The sequence below is a fragment of the Crocodylus porosus genome, unplaced genomic scaffold (genome assembly GCF_001723895.1).
Source record: "Crocodylus porosus isolate Cpor-Errol unplaced genomic scaffold, CroPor_comp1, whole genome shotgun sequence".
NCBI classification, from domain to species: Eukaryota; Metazoa; Chordata; order Crocodylia; family Crocodylidae; genus Crocodylus; species Crocodylus porosus.
The window spans coordinates 20,608,602-20,626,860 of NW_017728906.1; the positions used below are offsets into that span (position 1 = coordinate 20,608,602).

An 18,259-nucleotide genomic window follows, 5' to 3' on the forward strand; every position below is an offset into this window, starting at 1 on the left:
CCGGTAGAAATGAAAGAGGGTGGAGATCATTTAGCTTCATGGTCGACTTAGAGTAATAAAATGCCTTTTTGAACCTGATTGACTTGTACAAAATCAGTTTGTGGCTTAGATTCAGATGTATAATGTAATTGGGGAAAAAATATTCACCGAAGAGGTTTTGTTTAAAAGCAGTTAGACCTTGAACTAAAGAGATTAAATTATTCTGCCACCAGAAACTGCATCAAAGGAATGTTAAGGTTCTGAGGGCAAAATGCAGAAAGACTGGAAATTCATATTTAAGAATGAAATATACTATATTGCATATGTGTTAGCATCCAGGGACAATAAGCTACAACATGGTGAGCATCTCTCAGTGCCTTGGGTAGCAGAGAATGGCACACTGATGTGTTTCACAATTATAAGTAATCCTGTGCACATTGTTTATGGCTATCCTCATTTTCTTAATGTGGTTTGTGGTGGGTATTATTCCTGTGGATAGAAAATACGAATAATGAAAGCAAACATATGTCTTTGACTAGGGCATAATTATTTTTTATAACAATTAAACACCAAAATTTTCCCTGTCCCTTGTGCAGTGCTATAAGAGGCATGGGGAGTGGGTTTCAATCTCCAGTAACACAGTGATTTATGTTGCTAACAAGAGTTTCAAGCTTGGCCCCTGGGAGGACTATATATATATATTTGTACTTTCAACATTTATTTTTACTTCATATAAGATAAAGGTTTATAAAATAAAAAAAAGCCTCTCTTCTATCATGTTTCCCAACAAAAAAATTATTTCCTGTTCCCAACATCCCCAAACCATTCATAATCCAGACCTAGAGTTTGTGTGCTTAATTATAAAATGGAACAAATTTTAATGAAATAATGGTTTACAGTGAAGAAGTGTGTCATAAAAAGCATTTCCGAAGGCATTCAAATAAGAGTTGAGTCTTTTCTTTATCACAGCTAGCTAAAAGTTTCAGAGTTCCTTGCAGTGCCTTTCATTTTCTTTCTCTGTGGTGAATCTATTCCAGTGTCACTTCTCTTCTGTTTCCTACAACTTTTTGTCCATTCCCACTTCATTACTCTGGTTTTATAATAGAGGGAAATACAGCTCACTTTTATGAATTGCATTTAAGAAATTCAGCAGATTTTTTTTTTTTACCACAGCTATTCATTGCCTAGTGTAGTTTTGTTTCATTCATTTTACTTAGGCCCCTGGCAGCCATTACATTTGAATGGCTGGGGTCAGACATTACACACAAACTGGTTTAAGTGATCAGAAACTGGTTTAAATCTGTAACAGAAGACTGTAATGTTCAATGCACCAAACCAGTTTGAGATAAACCTGGTTGAATGTAGTATCGGAGCTGACTGATATGGCTCAAACATGTTTATGCCATGTCTGTCCCAGATCCCTTGCTAGTTTAAATTAAATCAGACTCCCCCAGCATCCCAGCATGCTCTCTGGGCTAGGTAGGGCTCTCTACTCCACAGCAGAGCTGGCCCCTCCCCTCTGCTTCCTGGCTGCAGCTCTGGCAGTCTCTGTAAGCATCTGCCTGGCTTCTGCTCCCCCACTGCCCTCCCCACTCTCTGCTAAGCAGGGATTCCCCCGTCCCTCACAGACACCTCAGCATTAGCGAGCAGACCACATGTTGGCTACCTCCAAGCTCTGGTACACAGGACAAAAGCTGAATCAACAAGTAGCTGGTATGTCCCTCTGTTGTTTTCTTAGTAAACACCAAGTTAGGGGTGATTAACATTCCCTGCTGGGCTGGTCAGGACGGGGAAAACCCCTCCCTAATAGCATCCTGCCAGAGCCTGGCTACCCCCATCCCTTAGCTTAGCACTATAGAAGGGAAGGGAGGGCTGCTGTAGTGCCCTCGGCTTCTAGCATGAGCCACTGCAGGCATGTGCCTGCATTTCTGGGATATCTGTAGCTACAAAACTGATTTAACATAGCTAGGTTAAACTAACCTGCAAAGATTGAATCAATTCAGCTTTTTTGAATGTCTGTCCCTAGCTGATGTGTTAATAAAGCAATAAATTGTAAAATGCTACATGTTCGAGCAACTTATCACTCAAAAACACTCAGCGTCCTAGAATGGACTGCTCTCTCCTCCTCTCGGGGTTCTCCCATTCCCCTTCTTCTACCTGCAAGGTGACTGTGTGGCAACTGCTCTGGCAACATGCTGAACTCTGCCACCCCGGGGTGCCTCTGCTGGCAATGTCATGACTCACTCCTCCTCCCTTTCCCCAACCAGCCTTCAGGGCTAATTTATGTGAGAGAGTCCAGAGGAGAGCCACACGCATGATCAGAGGTCAGTGAAAATCTGAATGTAAGCAAACGCTCAGCACAACATGCTTTACTTGCACACAACAGTAATCTGTGTATGGGGGGCAGGATTTTTTGGAAAGCTTCCATTTGAACAAGATGGGAGAGAGGAAAAGCCCATACATAAAAGCACCTCATAAAGTATTCTGGGAGAATTTGAGCCCCACCACTTCCTCCCCCTCTGCCTTCCTTTGCCTCCACATGGGTCTTCCCTACTCTGTGTAAGAGCTATCGGAGAAGTTCTTTTATGCAGGGGGAGCTCAGAGCTCACGTCTCAATAGCAGTACAGCTGAACTTATGGAAAGGAAGCTGGCAGCCCCTGCCAGCAGCTCACCTTGCTGGCAAATGCTGGCAGAACAAGTTTCCAGAGCACTTTTTTTCCTCTCTGGATAGCTTGCCCTGTTAATGTAAAACGGGCATGACAATTACTAGGGACCTTAAACATGGAAGAGGGCAGTTAGGCAGTAGTGGTGCTAATACTTTTATACGTGTTCTTTGCCTAGATATTGTGACAGTGGTAACACAACAGTTCCCATTTCACCCCCTTGCATTCACTTATTAATAGCTTCCTAAAACATATACCCTTATAACATTACTCGATTAAAAGTATAACTTTTTCAAAAAGACATACAAAAAACTAGAACTCTTGGTTCCAAAATGATACCTTTTATTAGACCAGCTGGAAAATGGCAAGAAAATTGTCCTTTTCTGCAAGCTTTCAGGATCAAAGTCCCTTCATCAGGCTCTGGGAAAAGTGTAGATGGTACAAGATGGTAAAAAGCCCCCATAGATAGGAAATAAACTTCATTTTGGCACAGAGGGAACTGAAGATGGAAGGTTGTCCCTCTGGGTCCATGAGAGTGTCTTTGTGAGCTGTGTTGAGTAGCTCTTTGATATGTTGATCAGGTAGAATTCCTTCCCTTGAGGCGTAAGATGGCAGGCAGGGAGGTAAAGAAAAAAAACTTCCTTGTTCTGCAATGAAGTTTAAAATCCAAAATCGGCTAAAATTCAGCATCTTCCATGTTTCAGGAGTGTACTTGGTAGCCCTGTTGGTCTGAGAGAAAAAAACATACAAAAAACTAGAACTCTTGGTTCCAAAATGATACCTTTTATTAGACCAACTGGAAAATGGCAAGAAAATTGTCCTTTTCTGCAAGAAAAATGAAAAGGAAAATGACACTCTCATGAACCCAGAGGGACAACCTTCCATCTTCAGCTCCCTCTGTGCAAAAATGAAGTTTATGTCCTGCCTGATTCAATTTGTTGATTCCCATCACTGTTCCTGATTCGATTCAGCTGAATTCGAATCTGAAGATTCAGTCTTAGACACAGCTTTAAATGTTTTTTCTACATACCTTGAGGTACCAGGCGTGGCTTATGAATGCTGCAGTGGTGGGGTGGATGGAGCATTCCACAGGAGTGCAGGGGGGGCCCTGTGTGCTTGGCGGCGAACCAAGAAGTACTTCTGGTCCACTTCCTGGTCCATTGTCAAGCATGTTGGAGCCATCCCCCCGCATCCGCCTGGGTCGGCGATCAGCTGAGGGGGGGACCCCGAGTGCCCCCCACAGACCCAGGAGACACCAGCCACTGAGCCAGCAGACCCAGAGGTGCACCAGAAGTGCTTCTGGTTCACTTCCAGGTCTGCTGCCAAGCGCACTAGGACCCCTCTGCATTCCTGAGGGATGCTGCATCCATCCGAGCATCTCAGCATTCACGAGCCTTCTGGTACCTTGAGGTATGTAGAAAACGCATTTAAAGCTGTGTCTGAACCATCGACTCTCTCTGAATTGTTTCAAAGAGTTCCAATTCGATGCGATTCAGAAAAATTAAATGGACCCCGATTCGATTTGGATTCGGAGATTTGGCCACTGAATCAGGCTGAATCTCCACCGAATTGAATCAGCGACAAAAGCTTCTCACAGCCCTGCTGTTACTGCTAGTATTATAGATATTATATGCATATGTTATTATAGATGTTATGTAGGGATATATATTATTATAGATATTATATGGGGTGGTGCATGTGTGTGTGTGTATATATATATTTAATATAAAAATATTATTTTATTGTATTATAATACTCATTTTATAAAATTTTTGTCCTTTGCTTTATGTTTTCTTGTGTTTACAAATACATTTATGAAGATGGACTTTTCCACTTACTATACATCTCCCCATACTAAAAAATATGTTAGGTTTTCAACTGCTGGATTATATTTCAGCTGTTCATAATATCTCACAGAGTCCTCTGAACCCCTGACATTAAGGGAAAATAAATATTTCTTTCCATCTTCCCTGAAGGACATGATAGGAATGTTTGCGGTTTCAAGGCCCTGTGGCCTTCACAACGAATACTTTGGCAACTGCTCTCCTTTTTGTTATGAATAGGCCTCCATCTCAATCATCCCTTCTGATCTCAATTGCAGTAGAATAGTACAGGGAGAATGAAAACTGTCTTTTAAATAACTAGGTTCTAGGTCACTTAAGCTAAGTACAGACATTCAAAAAGCCAAGTCAAAGGCAGACTTGATCCAACCTTACATAGGTTTCTCTAAGCTGCGTAGATAGGATCATTAATGAATAGAACTCATGTTCACTCTTCCATTGGCCAAGTCAGGGAGATGTCTGCATTGGCTAAAGGCAGAAGGCATGGGTGTCTGGTGCCTCTTGATTCAGGTGGGGGAAAGGGGAAGGGGCATGTTCCCCACTTGACACCAGTCAGTGACTGGACAGCCAATCCTGCTGACTAGGGGGGCAGGATCCCCCGGCGGCCAATCCCACTGGCTGGGGGGGCCCTGGCAGCTGATCCTTCTAACTGGGGGGGGGTACCCCATGGCCGATCACACTCACCATAAAAGTGGCCATGACATTTCCAGAAGTCTCTCAGCCATTTTTTCTGGCATCCCTGCTCCCTGGCTGGCATTCGACTGGGGGTAGCACTGGTGCTTAGGCCTGCTCTCCTGCATGTCAGCTCCACAGTAAAATGTCTCGTGTAGACAAACTCAGTGTTATCCATACCTTCTTTGGATTTAATCTCAGCTTCTTAGTTTTCATTCATCACATGCAAAAAAGTAAGATCTAGTCCTTAATAAAAAGTGGCATCTTCAATCTCTATTTGGATAACTATTGTATAGGTATATATGAAAGAGGTATATACAGCATAGTACATGTTCCATTATGTATTCATGTGACTACAAGCTTCTTGTGGTTGTTCCTAAGCAAGAAAATTGCAAAAATGTTTAAATGATGGTTTTATTTATATGAAACATTGATGGTTTTATTTTTCAGGGCTGATACTTAAAGTGTAATTCTGCCCTGCCTCATACTATAAAAGATCAGGATGGAGTTTATCTTGGCAGTTAATCTTTCTTTGTAGCTTATCTTTCTACAGTTTTTGCAATGCCTACAAGTCTACTGTCCATACCCACAACTGAGAGTTGTAGGTAGAGATACTACTGCAATAAACTATATTAGTTTTTAATGATGTATAACTCTCATCAACAAGCTAGAAGGACCCTATCATTTAATGTGATTTGTCTTTGAGATTTAACTTTTAACCCCAACATGTACTGTGTTTTTATCTACAGGTTTGGTGTCTTGGCAATGAAAGTAGATACCATATAAACAAGACAGTGGATGGTTCCACCTTTTCTGTAGTCATTCCCTCATTAGTTCCTGGTATCCGATATAGCGTGGAAGTGGCAGCAAGCACTGGGGCAGGACCTGGAGTGAAAAGTGAACCGCAGTTTATCCAGTTAGGTAAGTCTGCTGGTAATTCTGTCTCTGTATTTCAATGACTTGTTTGTTTAGTCTTTTACTGATCCCAAACTATTTGCAAGTGAATAATACCATGACATTTGATCTTTAAAACAACAAAATTAGGATGTGTAGTCCTAGAAATGTACTGGGACTAAATTCCAAAGACAGTGTTGTACTGGCATTTCTTGTTTTATAAGACATATAAATACTTAGTATATGGGTACTCTTAAATATGTTAAACATGAGCTACCAAAACTGTTCAGGGATTGATTTTGACCCACTTCACCTTAATAAAAATGTGATTTGTGACTATCAAACTATTTCACCTAAATCAGAAAAATAAGAAAAGTGCCAAAATTAGGTAAAAAGAATATCAAATATGTAGGCAAAGCTGGTGGATGACCCATTATCAGGGCTTAGTGTGGAAACACGTTCAAAGTGACTTTGAAACTCCCTTCCTCCTCTACACCAAACATTCCTCCGTCACAGCTGAGGACCCTGGCCACTGTATATGTGATATAAAAGCAATAGTTTTAGAACAATATTTAAAATACTTTCAATTCTAATGGTGCTTTTCTTTATAATTATGCTTGAATCAAACCAGCTTGTTATTACTTGTAGTTCCCTGCCCCATCAAATCAAAATGGAATCGCACGTTGCTTTTTTACCTTGTTTTTTTCTATCTATATCATCAAAAGGCTTGCCCAGGTATTTGACTTTAGATTTAAAAATACGTAATAACTGGGGATGAAAGGAGGACTCTAGTCACAGTAAGCAATTAATGTAAGACCCCAAAAATAACAAGTATACCAATTGGTCATTGAAATTAAGAATGTTTTCAAAGAATTATACTTATTTTGAGCTGTGTTTACCTTTACTTTTAATAGAACATGCATTGCAAGAAGGCTACATCACCCTTACTTTAATTAGTCATTATTGTACTATCTGTAGGCCTTTGTTGAGATTTTGTTTTCTGCATCCTGCTTCCATTCTCAAGAATTTAAGTTTTGCTTTCACTGAGAATGCTTTGAAACCCTTGAAAAACTGAGAGTTATAAATACTGCTTTAATAGAGGGGCCTTGACATTCAAAACTGCAGACTTGATGATCACATGTTTTTTCTTTAATCTAGCTGCTAGTAAATTAATCCTAAATAAAGGTCAGTTTTACAAGAACATGATTTATTTTGCTGCATGTCTTTTCCTTCCGCGTTCACATATTTGCAAATGGAACATGCTCAAGAATTTAGCTTTTGAGGTTAGTTCAAGGCCACTAGCTGGCCTCCAACAATTGCCTGTATTAACACTACTATAGAAAGCAAGAGGCCATAATACTGTGACGAGAGTTTCAAAAGCAAAAATGGGCAGATAGATGCCCTCAGTCTATTAAAAGTCAATGTACATCCTCTACGTAATCCTTTGTTAAATGTTCTCCCAAACTGATAGTACTGTACAAGTGAAGGGATCCTCATTGAAAGTCAATGGAGACTTAAGCTTCTCAATGCCTAAATTGTTTGTAAACATGGGACTTGGGCTCCTAAATCACTTTGGTACTTTTGAAAATGTTACCTAGATCATATTTTCTGATTCATCCCAAAACAGCAGAGTCCAAGTAATTGTCATTCACTGTTTAGAGATTTTTGTTTCAGTCCAGTTCCTAAAGGAGAGATGGCGACATTACAGTTAATCATGTAAGTGGTAATAATTAAATATCTCATTGATATTCTCAGTAGAAGCTAAGCATTTCAGATGTTCAGGTTAAGATGCAATTACATTATTTAAGACTGCTAAAAAATAAACCAGCATCTCATCATTAGAACTGGATTGGAGCAGTCTTTTGCTTTTGGGGGAAGGTGGGGAACAGTGCTGCATTATTCCCATGTCAGTCCCTGAAGCTTTGTGCTTGCTGCAGTCTCAGTGCTTTGAGGAACTGAATATGTCCTGACCAGGAAATGGCAGGTTGGCTTACATTTAAAGGTGCATAGCAGGCAAGGTTCTTAGAGTAGATGTGATCTCTTTTGTACACTTCTCTTGACAAACTTTTCCAGCCAGCAGGGCTGTGCAAAGCTTCGGTCCCTGATTCAGTTCGATAGAGATTTGGCCCGATTTGGTCGCTGAATCCAAAACAAATCAGAAGACCCGTTAATCTCTCAGAATAGAATCAAAACTCGCCGAATTGATTTGGAAAGATTTGATGATTTGGACATAGACACAGCTTTAAGTGTTTTTGTACATACCATCTGGTAGCTCATAAATGCCACAGTGCTGGGGCACATGGAGTGTCCCACAGAAGTGTGGGGGCTCCCCAGCGCTCTCAGCAGCAGATCTGGAAGTGGACTAGAAATACTTCTGGTCCACATCTGGGTACACTGCCGAGCACGTGGAGGGCTGCCCCCACATTCCTATGGGATGCTCCATCCACCCCAGCATCGCAGCATTCACAAGCTGTACTGGAACCTTGAGGTATGTAGAAAAAACTTTTAAAGCTGTGTCTATGTCCAAATTACCAATTCTCCAAATCAGCATCAAATCTTCATATTCGGATTTGGCCAAATTGAATCAGGGACAGTGATCCAAATCAACGAATTGGATCACTGTCCCTGATTCTGGCCGAATCTGAATCGAATAGGGCCCACTTCGCACACCCCTACTAGCCAGTAATGATTGAAGCCAGCTTCTTTTGAAGGCTATTTCACTTATCAACCCTAGATTAAGCAAACCTTATGCTTTCTGAAAAGAAAGGATGGGATCATTTTTTAGTTCCTGAGCAGAAACTGTTGTGGACTCTTTCCCTTCACCTCCTCCTTATTGTGCACATAAGGAGAGTTGGGAACAACTTGTGGTGAGATGCTTAGGCCTTCTACCAGCCCCTATAAGAAGATTAGAAGGCCAAGAAAGCTTAAAGAGGTTCACCAAGCCCACAAATGGCTTGGCACAGGCTGTGTAGAAGATGGCTATAAGGCTGGTTCCTGAAAACTGCCTTGTAAACCCAGGGAAAGGTTGTGGACAGAACAGGACACAAGGAAAGCTTTGGAGATTCTGGGCAACATTGCAGCCCATAAAGGATTTCAGGAGAAGGTAAGAGTTTTCATAACAGGCCCACAGTACATTTTTCATGTGACTAGCATACAAAAAGGGACTCCAGCCCTCAGAATAGCCCAGAATCATAAGAGCACAAAAGTGCTTTAAAGCCACCTAACCCTTCCCTGGACCACAGGTTCAGAGCATGTGCCTCCCTCTCAGAGGCTCAGCAAAGAATTCCCCCCTGGTTTCTTGGATGTGATCCCAGAATTGTAGTGAAGTAGTGAAGAGCTGGCAACATTGTTATTCTGAGGAGAGAAAACTTAATTTACTAGTGCCATCAGTCAACATCTTTCACCAGCAATGAAGTCACTTAAATGGCAGGATACAGGGGGGCAGGAAAGGTTGTTTTGTTTCATTTTGTTTTGGAGGAGGAGAGAAGCAGATTAGTTGGAGTGGTCAGAGGAATTGCCAGTACCTGTAACTATACATGCAGAATAAAGTGCATTTTTGAGAATAAAGTTGCAGTTAAAAGAATCTATTTTGCCTCCTTACAGTGAGCAGCTCTGATCTTTTGTTCTGATACTGTTAATAAAATACTATCTTTTTTGAACTATTAAAAATTTCATGTGTCAGTCTTTAATATCTTGTGTGATTTGTGTATACATTTAAATGCCTGACCACATTCAAATAAGATTTAGATCTTTCTCTCTTTTTCTTAATTAAAAATTGAAGGTAGATTGTGATAAGTCTGAAAGCATCCACACAGGGGGGTAAACTTGAGTTAGAAGCCCCACATATATCCAGCACATTTTATCCACTGCCCTAATGTAGCTGCATCTGGTGCTAGACAAGTCTTGATTAAAATGCTTTTACCCCCAAGAAATGACTAAGCAAAGTATTGACAGGCCATGTGGATGGAAATAAGCTTTGCTATGTATTCCTATTAAAGCACTAGGTGAGGAAAGGAGAAATTGCAATTCTGAGGCTCACAGGTTAGGGACAGAAGTTGCACATAAACTGATTTAAGTGATCAAAAACTGGTTTAAACCCGTAACAGAGCAAAAGTTCAGTGCACGTAAACCAGTTTCAAAATGGCCAAAACTGGTTTAAGATAAATCTGCTTGAATGTAGGATTGACTTAGATCAAACCAGTTTTTGGAAGTTCTGTCCCAGATCCCTTCCTGGTTCAAGTTAAAATACAGTCCCCCAGCATCCTAGGCTGACTTGGAGCTCTGGGCTGGGCTGTGTTGTTTGTAGCCAAGCAGTGAGAGCTGGCTGACAAGGGGGTAGGGGTGGGAAACCCAACTGGGCAACACAGCCTGGTCTGCCTGGCAGGAGCAGAGCAGCCCCTGTCAGGTACCCCCCCTTCTTCCCCCGTACCCCTTGCCACTCTAGCAGCAGGCCAGTCCCAGCAGCAACTCCCCTTGGCCAGGCTCGAGCAACACCCCTTGGCCAGCCCCAGCAGCAGTTTGAAGTGATGGGGGCGAGCGAGGAGGGCGTAATCCCCCCACTCCCTGCCTGTCCCACTGGCATGGACCCCAACTGGAGTCTGCCAGGCAAAGGCACAGCAGCCTCTGTCAGATATTTTGTCCTGCTTGCCACTGGAGCAGCAGGGGGCATGGCCAGACCTGGCAGCAGCCTGAAGTGAATGGGGGGGCTCCCCTCTTTCTCCCTGTTTGCTTCAGCCTGCTGCCAGGGCCACCAGCGAGCGGGGTGAAATGTCTGACATGGCTGCTGTGTCCCGGCCTGGGGTCCATACCAGTGAGGGGGGGAGAAGTAAAACCCCCTTCCTTACCCCTGTTCCCTTCAGGCTGCTGCCATGCCCCCCTCTGGAGCTGGGGATGGTATGCCTGACAGGGGCTGCTTCCCCCTCCAAGCATACCCCTAATGGGGACTTTGCAGGCCAGGGTGGGGATTTAAAACCCTTCCCAATCAGCTTGCTGTGGCCTGGCTATGCACCCCACTCTCAGATCAGCTTCCCTCCAACCGTCCAGCTACTGTCAAAGGGAAGGGAAGGCTGCTGTAGCGCTCCCCAGCTTCTAGCCTGAGCCACTGCAGGCATGTGGCTCCAGAATCAAAAGTGAATGTCTGTTCACCTGCTTCTCAGTTGAATCTATGCAGGTTAGACTAACCTGCAATATTGCATTTTTTCCTGCTCAGGCTTTCTGAATATCTGTACTTAGCCACAATGCCATCTCATGGTAAAGCAACTACATGTTACCTTTCATTCATTAATAGATTCAAAATTTTTATTTGGAATTGCCAACCTGAAGTGTCCAGAAATCATGATTTATGTTCCAAAAATCATGAGATTTAATAGTAAAGAAAAGTAGGTGTTCATTTATTTTTTTTTAAGCTTTAAGGCACCCTGACCCCTCAGTTTTAAAGTTTTCTCTGCAACTTTGAGATAACATCTATTAAAGTTGAAATTTTCTCATAACCAAAAGTTTCAAGAAGATTGCATGTTAAGGAAAAACAACTAAATAAGATGAGAGTTGGTAATGTCTAATCCTAGAATTCTTACATTTAAAACACTAAAAAGTAGGTAGTTTTCAATACTTTACCAGTTGAAAACTGGCTTTGACTCAGAGGGCTTTGCACCCAATAATAAATCAGAACTTTATCTTTATCATGTCAGACTAAACCAAATGGAAAGGTATATTTAGGAAGATCCCGTGAATCCTTTTGCTCCTGACTGTCACAACTTTTGGGCTGAGGTGGAGCCTGATGCTCCATCTAGCTTTCAAATGTTGCCACTTGTTATCACTTTGACACTAGGTACATAGTGCAGCAGATTCTGTCTAATGCACCATTTACGTGAGGCAGTACAAATGCAGTTAATATGATTCATAAACACACTAACCTGCATGAATACAATTTATGCACTTATTTCTTGAGAGGCCTCTGTAAAATAATTACAAATGTTAAGTGCATTATTCAACTAGTGGATATCTCAAGTGTACAAAATACAAGAAACTCTCACCAAACCTTTATTACTCTAATCACTCACATTACAAGATGTGATTTGTGAACTAATTAGCTTGCCTATAGGGATGTTATTCAATCAGCCACTCCAAGTACCTGTGTAATATCTTCTCTTTTTTTTAACAGTTTGCAGAGGACTTTCATAAAGGCAAACTACTTTACTCACACCGAGCCTCAGTCAAGACAGTGAAGCTCTGCAGTTTACTGCAGCCTGTTCACATGTCCGTTGCAAGGTTAAGCCTACTAAAAAAGGCACTTTCCAATTATGAAAATGTATGCAACTAAAAGGAGCACAAAATACTTATTTTTAGATGTTGGTGATTTCTGACCAAAGAATTTTCATTCCTTGTCAGATATAGAAACAACTGAGGAAAACAACAGCTTTAAAATAATGTTATTTATGTTGCAAATCTAGGCATTTGAAAGTTGGGGAGTGCTATATTTATGATTGTCTGTGCACCCCAACCTCAGTTCTCCTGTCCTACAGCACATCCATTTGGTGTACTGAGTGTGGCAGGCATCCTGTGGAATACCTTGTATACAAACATATAAAGATTGTATCATGATGCATACTTGTATAGGGTGAAATTAAAATTGTTTAGGCATCTGTAAAGCTGACATTTCCTAACTTGTGAATGATTAGCATTTCAACCTAAATAACATTACTTTAACATATATTTCATTGCGATTCACTGGCATATTTTCAGTAGAAAAAGGCAGAAATTGGTTCTGTTATATATAACTATAACAACTCCCTTATTGTAATCACCAGGATTTGAATCCTGCCTCATTAACGAAGTAGCAAAGACTATTAATACTTGAACCACAGACCTCCCAACAGCAGCTATGCTAACAAAGGAAATTGTGGTGTAGAGAAGGAAAGGAATGTGTCACTAAGGCTGTGCGCCAGGTAGAGGGAGCAGTGTGGCCAGCCTGCTTCAGCAATTCCTAGACATTCTTGAGTGTGTTGTATATTTCTAATGCTGCTTTCAGCAGCAGCATAAGCCTGGCCTAAAAAGTTTGTATTCACTTATTATTTTGGCATTCAGTCAACATTTTTCCTGAAGAGCACTAACAGCAACATGGATATGATGTCTTTATATCATGGGCAAACTGAATGACATTTTGGGGACAAAAAAGACATTCTACCCTACTTTTTTTTTCCTTCCAAATTTTGAAGGCTTACAATGAAGATGTTACAAAAAGGCTTCAAGTTTGTATTAGCAAATGTCTTGGAAATTATTAAAGAAGAGACACAAATACAGATTAGATATAGACAGATACCTACAGGCAGATACCTACACATTCACTTAATCATAGAATCATAAAAAAGTAATGTTAGAAAGTACCTGAGGAGATCATCTAGTCGAACCCCCTGCTCAAAGCAGGACCATCCCCAACTAGATCATCCCAGCCAAAGGTTTGTCTAGCTGAGTCTCAAAAATCTCTAAGGACAGAGATTCCACAATTTCTCTGATTAGCCTGTTCCAATGCTTCACTACCCTCCTTCTGAAAAAGTTTTTCATAATATTTAACTTAAATTTCTCTTGCTGCAATTTAAGATTGTTGCTCCTTGTTCTGTCATCTGCCACCACTAAGAACAGTCTAGCTCAGGGGTGAGCAATTGTTTTGGGCGGAAGGTTGTTTTGCTGCCTCCTGGTTGCCATCTTGAGACTAGAAGTCCCACCCCTGACTACTTACCCTTGCTACCAGAAGTGTCTCCCCTTGCCCCTGGAAGTACTTCTTCGGAGAAGAGGGTTTGCTGTCTTAAGAACCGGAAAAAAAAACCCAAATTATGTCCTAAAAATCAAATACTCATAATATGATATTTTAATTCAGTTTCAAAAATATTTTTGCCCTGGTACCTGTTTGTTTGTGCTTTATATATAAAAGTGATTGCATGATAGCTCAAAATGTAGTCTTACTCTTGTATAGTGTGTGGGGTGTGCAGTGGTGGGGGGGTGGATGTGGGGTTTGGGGGGAGCTGTGGATGTGTGTGTGTGTGTGTGTGTGTATGTGTGGTATTTATGGGATGTGTGATTGTGTCTGGAGAAGCGTGTGGCTGTGGGGTTTCCAGGAAGGGTTGCAAGGGGGGAGCCAGCCGGGCCCTTTCTGTCCGAAGCCTCATGGCCGCATTTGCACTCCAGCAGCTCCTGCTGCTGCCAAGAGGCTGGGAGCTGCCGGGGAAGGTCCTGTCAGGCTTGGGGGGGGCAGTGCAGGGGGTTCCTGGAGCCACTGGGAGTGGCATGAGTCGGTGGGGATGTGGCCCAGGATGCACGAAGCCCAAGGAGGTGGGGCAGAACTTGCATCATGCACCTGAGGCTCGGTGCAGCAAAGGCCAGGCTGCACCCCACAACAGGTGGCCATGGGGTTGCCACCACCCTGGGGGATGGCCCAGCCCCCGCCCCCGCACCCCACAGGGGACCAGCAGCCTAACAGCAGCTTGCCCCTTGGCCCTGGGACAGACAGGGAGGCTTTGCCAGGAGCCAGAGCAGACCCACGGCTGCTTTTCTGCTTCTGAAGCTCCTGTAGCTTCCAGGAGGCCGGGGGCCCCAGGGAAGCTCCTGACCAGCCCTGGGAGCAGTGCAAGGGACCACCTGAGGCTGCTGGGAGCGGTGCATGGTCCAGAATGTGGGAAGTCCAGGAATGCAGCGCAGAAGTTGCAGCCTGCACCTGAGGCTTGAGATGGTAACAGCCTATGTGCCCCCCTCCCACACAGGTGGCCACGGTGGGTGCTGCCACCCCCCCACCCAACAGGGGCCCAGCAGCCTGGCAGCAGCTCACCCCCCCAGCCCCAGGATAGGCAGCGAAGCTGCACCAGGAGGCAGAGTGGAGCCACGGCTGCTTTTTTCCTCTGAAAGGTCCTGCAGCCTCCTCAAGCTTCCCATGCCCTGGGCTAGGAACCTGCCAGGTCATGCCATCCCTAGCAGCTTCAGGAGGTGACCCATGCTGCCCCCGGGGCTGGCCAGGAACTTCTCCAGGGCCCCTGGGCTCCTCGTGGCTGCAGGAACCTCTGGAACAGAAAAGTGGCCACAGATCTGCTCCTTGTGTCGCAGCCTCCCCACCCATTCTAGGGCTGGGGAGCAAGCTGCTGCTGGGTCCCTGTGGGGCAGAGGGGTCCGGGCCTTCCCCCTGGAGCAGTGGCACCCACCGGAGCCTCCTGTGGGGGGGGGGAAGCCAGGCTGTTACTGGCCCAAGCCTGAGGTGCAGGATGGAAGTTCTGCGCTGCCTCCGGGCTGTGTCCCCACCAGGTCATACCACCCCCAGCAGCCCCAGGTGGCCCCTGTGCTGCCCCCAGGGCTGAACGGGGGGTGGTTAGGAGCCAGTAACAGCCAGGCAGTGCCCTGGGGCCAGTGGAGCCCAGAGCAGGGTGGCAGGAGCTGAGGGTGCAGCTGGCTGGGCTGTATGGAGCCGGGCCAGGCTCCCCCAGCACGGAGAGAGGGGAGCCACCCTGCTCTGATCCCTACCAGCACTGACTCCCATACGCCCCCTTGCTCCCAGCCCCTGCCCCAGTCCCCTGGCCAGATGAGGACCAGCGTGCCCCCAACCTCTCTTACTTGAGCTTCACACTGTGGCACAGGCAGGAACAGCGTCATGGTCCCTCTGGCTGGGCGGGGCGGGGCAAGGTGGACCCTGCTCTTCCAGGAGTCTGCTTTTGACAGGAGCCAGAGGCAAATAAATATTAATTTTTAAAAAATTTCTAGGGGCCCCACGAGCCAGACAGAATGGCCTGGTGGGCCGGATGCGGCTTGCGAACCATATTTTGCCCACCCCTGATCTACATCCTCGCTGTAGTGGGAGACCCAAAACTGGACCCAATACTTAAGCAGTGGTGTGCCCACATCTGAATAGAGGGTAATAATCACTTCCTTTGAGCTGATGGCAATGCTCCTACTAATGGAGCAACACTCCTTCTGATGCCCTAATGGAATGATGGGATTTATTTTCAAATCTTAAAAATCACGTCCTGCCATTTTACAGGAGAGTTTGTAATGTTGAGATTGGGGATCAGATCCCAATGGCACCATTACTACTTGCCAGTCATGATCCCAGGCTCCACCTGCAGTGGCAAATAGAAACAAGGTGTCCAATGAACTTGTACAGCCCCAGAGCTGGGACCAACACTCGGCCCATTGTCAGTCCCAACCCTTGGGTGGTATTGGAGGAAGTTCAACATTCTGGTGTAGTCCCAAGTCTGAGATCTTGCCACACATTCAGTTTCAGTTGTGATAGAAACAGCCACAACATTATTGCATCTACTTTGTGAAATGAATTCAGGGTTTATTTCCCATTTTATTTCTCCATTAATTACCTGAATGTGTGTCTAGGTTACTATTTAAGACTTGATTAACTAGTTAATCAACTTTTAATAGTGATACCCACCAGGGGCAACAGAAAAATTTATGCATCTCACTAAACCTCCACAAACATATCTATGGAGGGTCTGTATCTGCTTATGCCAATTAATCTGATGACTGTAGCTGTTTCCCCATGCAAAATCTAATATAAGAGTAATTTTTTTAATGCACATTAATATGAGGTACAGGTACTTGCAAGATAATTGAATAATATGACCAAGGAAATGTAGATCTGCAAGATAGAAAGATAAAGGTACAAAGACATTTCCTAGTATTTTGTAAGATGAAACAATCAGCAAATCATATGCTTAAGATTTCTGTAGACATGAAAGGCCTAGTACTATGTTTAGTTTGGTATGAAAGAGTTTACCAAGAAGCTTCCTCATGTTCAGCTTATGGTTTCATATAATTTTGTTGATTTTATCACATGCTTTTCTCTCTCTTTCTTCATGGCTTATTGTATGATGTTTCCTTATTGTAAATACTTCATTAGAAGGAAGAAAAAAAAATTCAATCCAACAAAGAAATTTTAACATATGCAGAACAATAGATGCAATGGAAAACCATTTTCTCATCAAAGTAAACAGTTTTGTATAGTAATTACAGAATTAAAAAAAAGAAACATGGTTGTTTTGAAATTAGAACGATGCTGCTGTTTTTTCATATTTTAATACAGACTCAGCTGCTATGAGACAAAAGATGAGATATAGAGAGACAGTTTTAATTCATTAGTCACAGTTCACTTTATACAGTTAAGCCCATCTGGCCACTTGTGCAGAACTTCACTCGACTGTCTCCATAAAATCTGAAGCAACCCAACTTAACCTTGCACAAATAGCCATGAAATCTATAAACACAGCAGACACAAAGGGTGCATTAGTAAGAAAAGAATAGGTCTGCTTGGTGAACTTTCAAACTATGAAATGCTCTGAGGTTCACAGAAGATGAAAGGACCTATAATATGGCATAAAACATCCAGTCAACACATAGTCAAAGACAGTGATTTCTTGTGAAAATAGGTATGCAGCTAGGATGTCACATGAAATGAAGTCTGGAATTCTCTACAGGAAAAACCCAAGTGTGTGTGTGGGTGTGGAGAAACCCTATTATCAATTTAATCGCTTCCAATTTGTTTGTATATCTGTTTCCCTGAGCATTTTTTGGTCTGTTTGAAAATCTACTTTGTCAATGTGGGTTTTTTTATACTTGAATTTTGTGGGTGTTTTCATACATTTTAAGATATTAAAAAGCTATTTGAATATTCACTGGCAAGTGCTTAGACTTAGATAGTTTACATTAACAAAATTTAATCAGGTCCTTTGAGTGAACATACTCTAATAATAGTGCAAATCTCAGGACACGATACTAATATCATTACTTACTATAAGTAGTGGTTAACTCCTCAGGGTTTATGCTGAAACTAATCATTTGGTGTTGGTATGAGTGTAATATACACTGTGAGTAAGGGTTCAGAATCTCACCCCCTCCGTCTGTCTTCTTAAAACACTATACCGTGATGGTAAAAATCCTTTGAGAATTCTCAGTGTAGTAATGGAATATAGGTGGATGTGTGAATACTTTGAAATAATTCTCTTAGAAATGCTCTTTGAAATGAGTAGATAAAGGAAAATGAAACCATTGGTTAAATAATCAATACCTTGTATATCCAAAATTAACAATTACATGCATTTAACAATTAAGTAACATATATGTAGATGTCCTTTATTTCTGCTTTGATGTCTAAATGTGAGTTCTTTTTCCAGGAACTGTGGTTTTCTAGTAACAATGTAAGGCCCGTTCAGCTTTTTTTTTTTTTAC

At 42.8% G+C, this 18,259-nt stretch overlaps 1 protein-coding gene across 4 annotated transcripts in view; it reads left to right on the top strand.

The window, feature by feature from the left end:
• ROBO1 (roundabout guidance receptor 1) overlaps nucleotides 1–18,259 on the top strand; it is a 1,129,598-nt gene that overhangs the window by 1,061,056 nt on the left and 50,283 nt on the right. For all 4 annotated transcript variants that reach the window (XM_019528741.1, XM_019528738.1, XM_019528739.1 and 1 more), the window contains one exon: nucleotides 5,905–6,076. In XM_019528741.1, coding sequence (XP_019384286.1) covers nucleotides 5,905–6,076 — 172 coding nt within the window. The remainder of the gene's footprint in view (nucleotides 1–5,904; nucleotides 6,077–18,259) is intronic.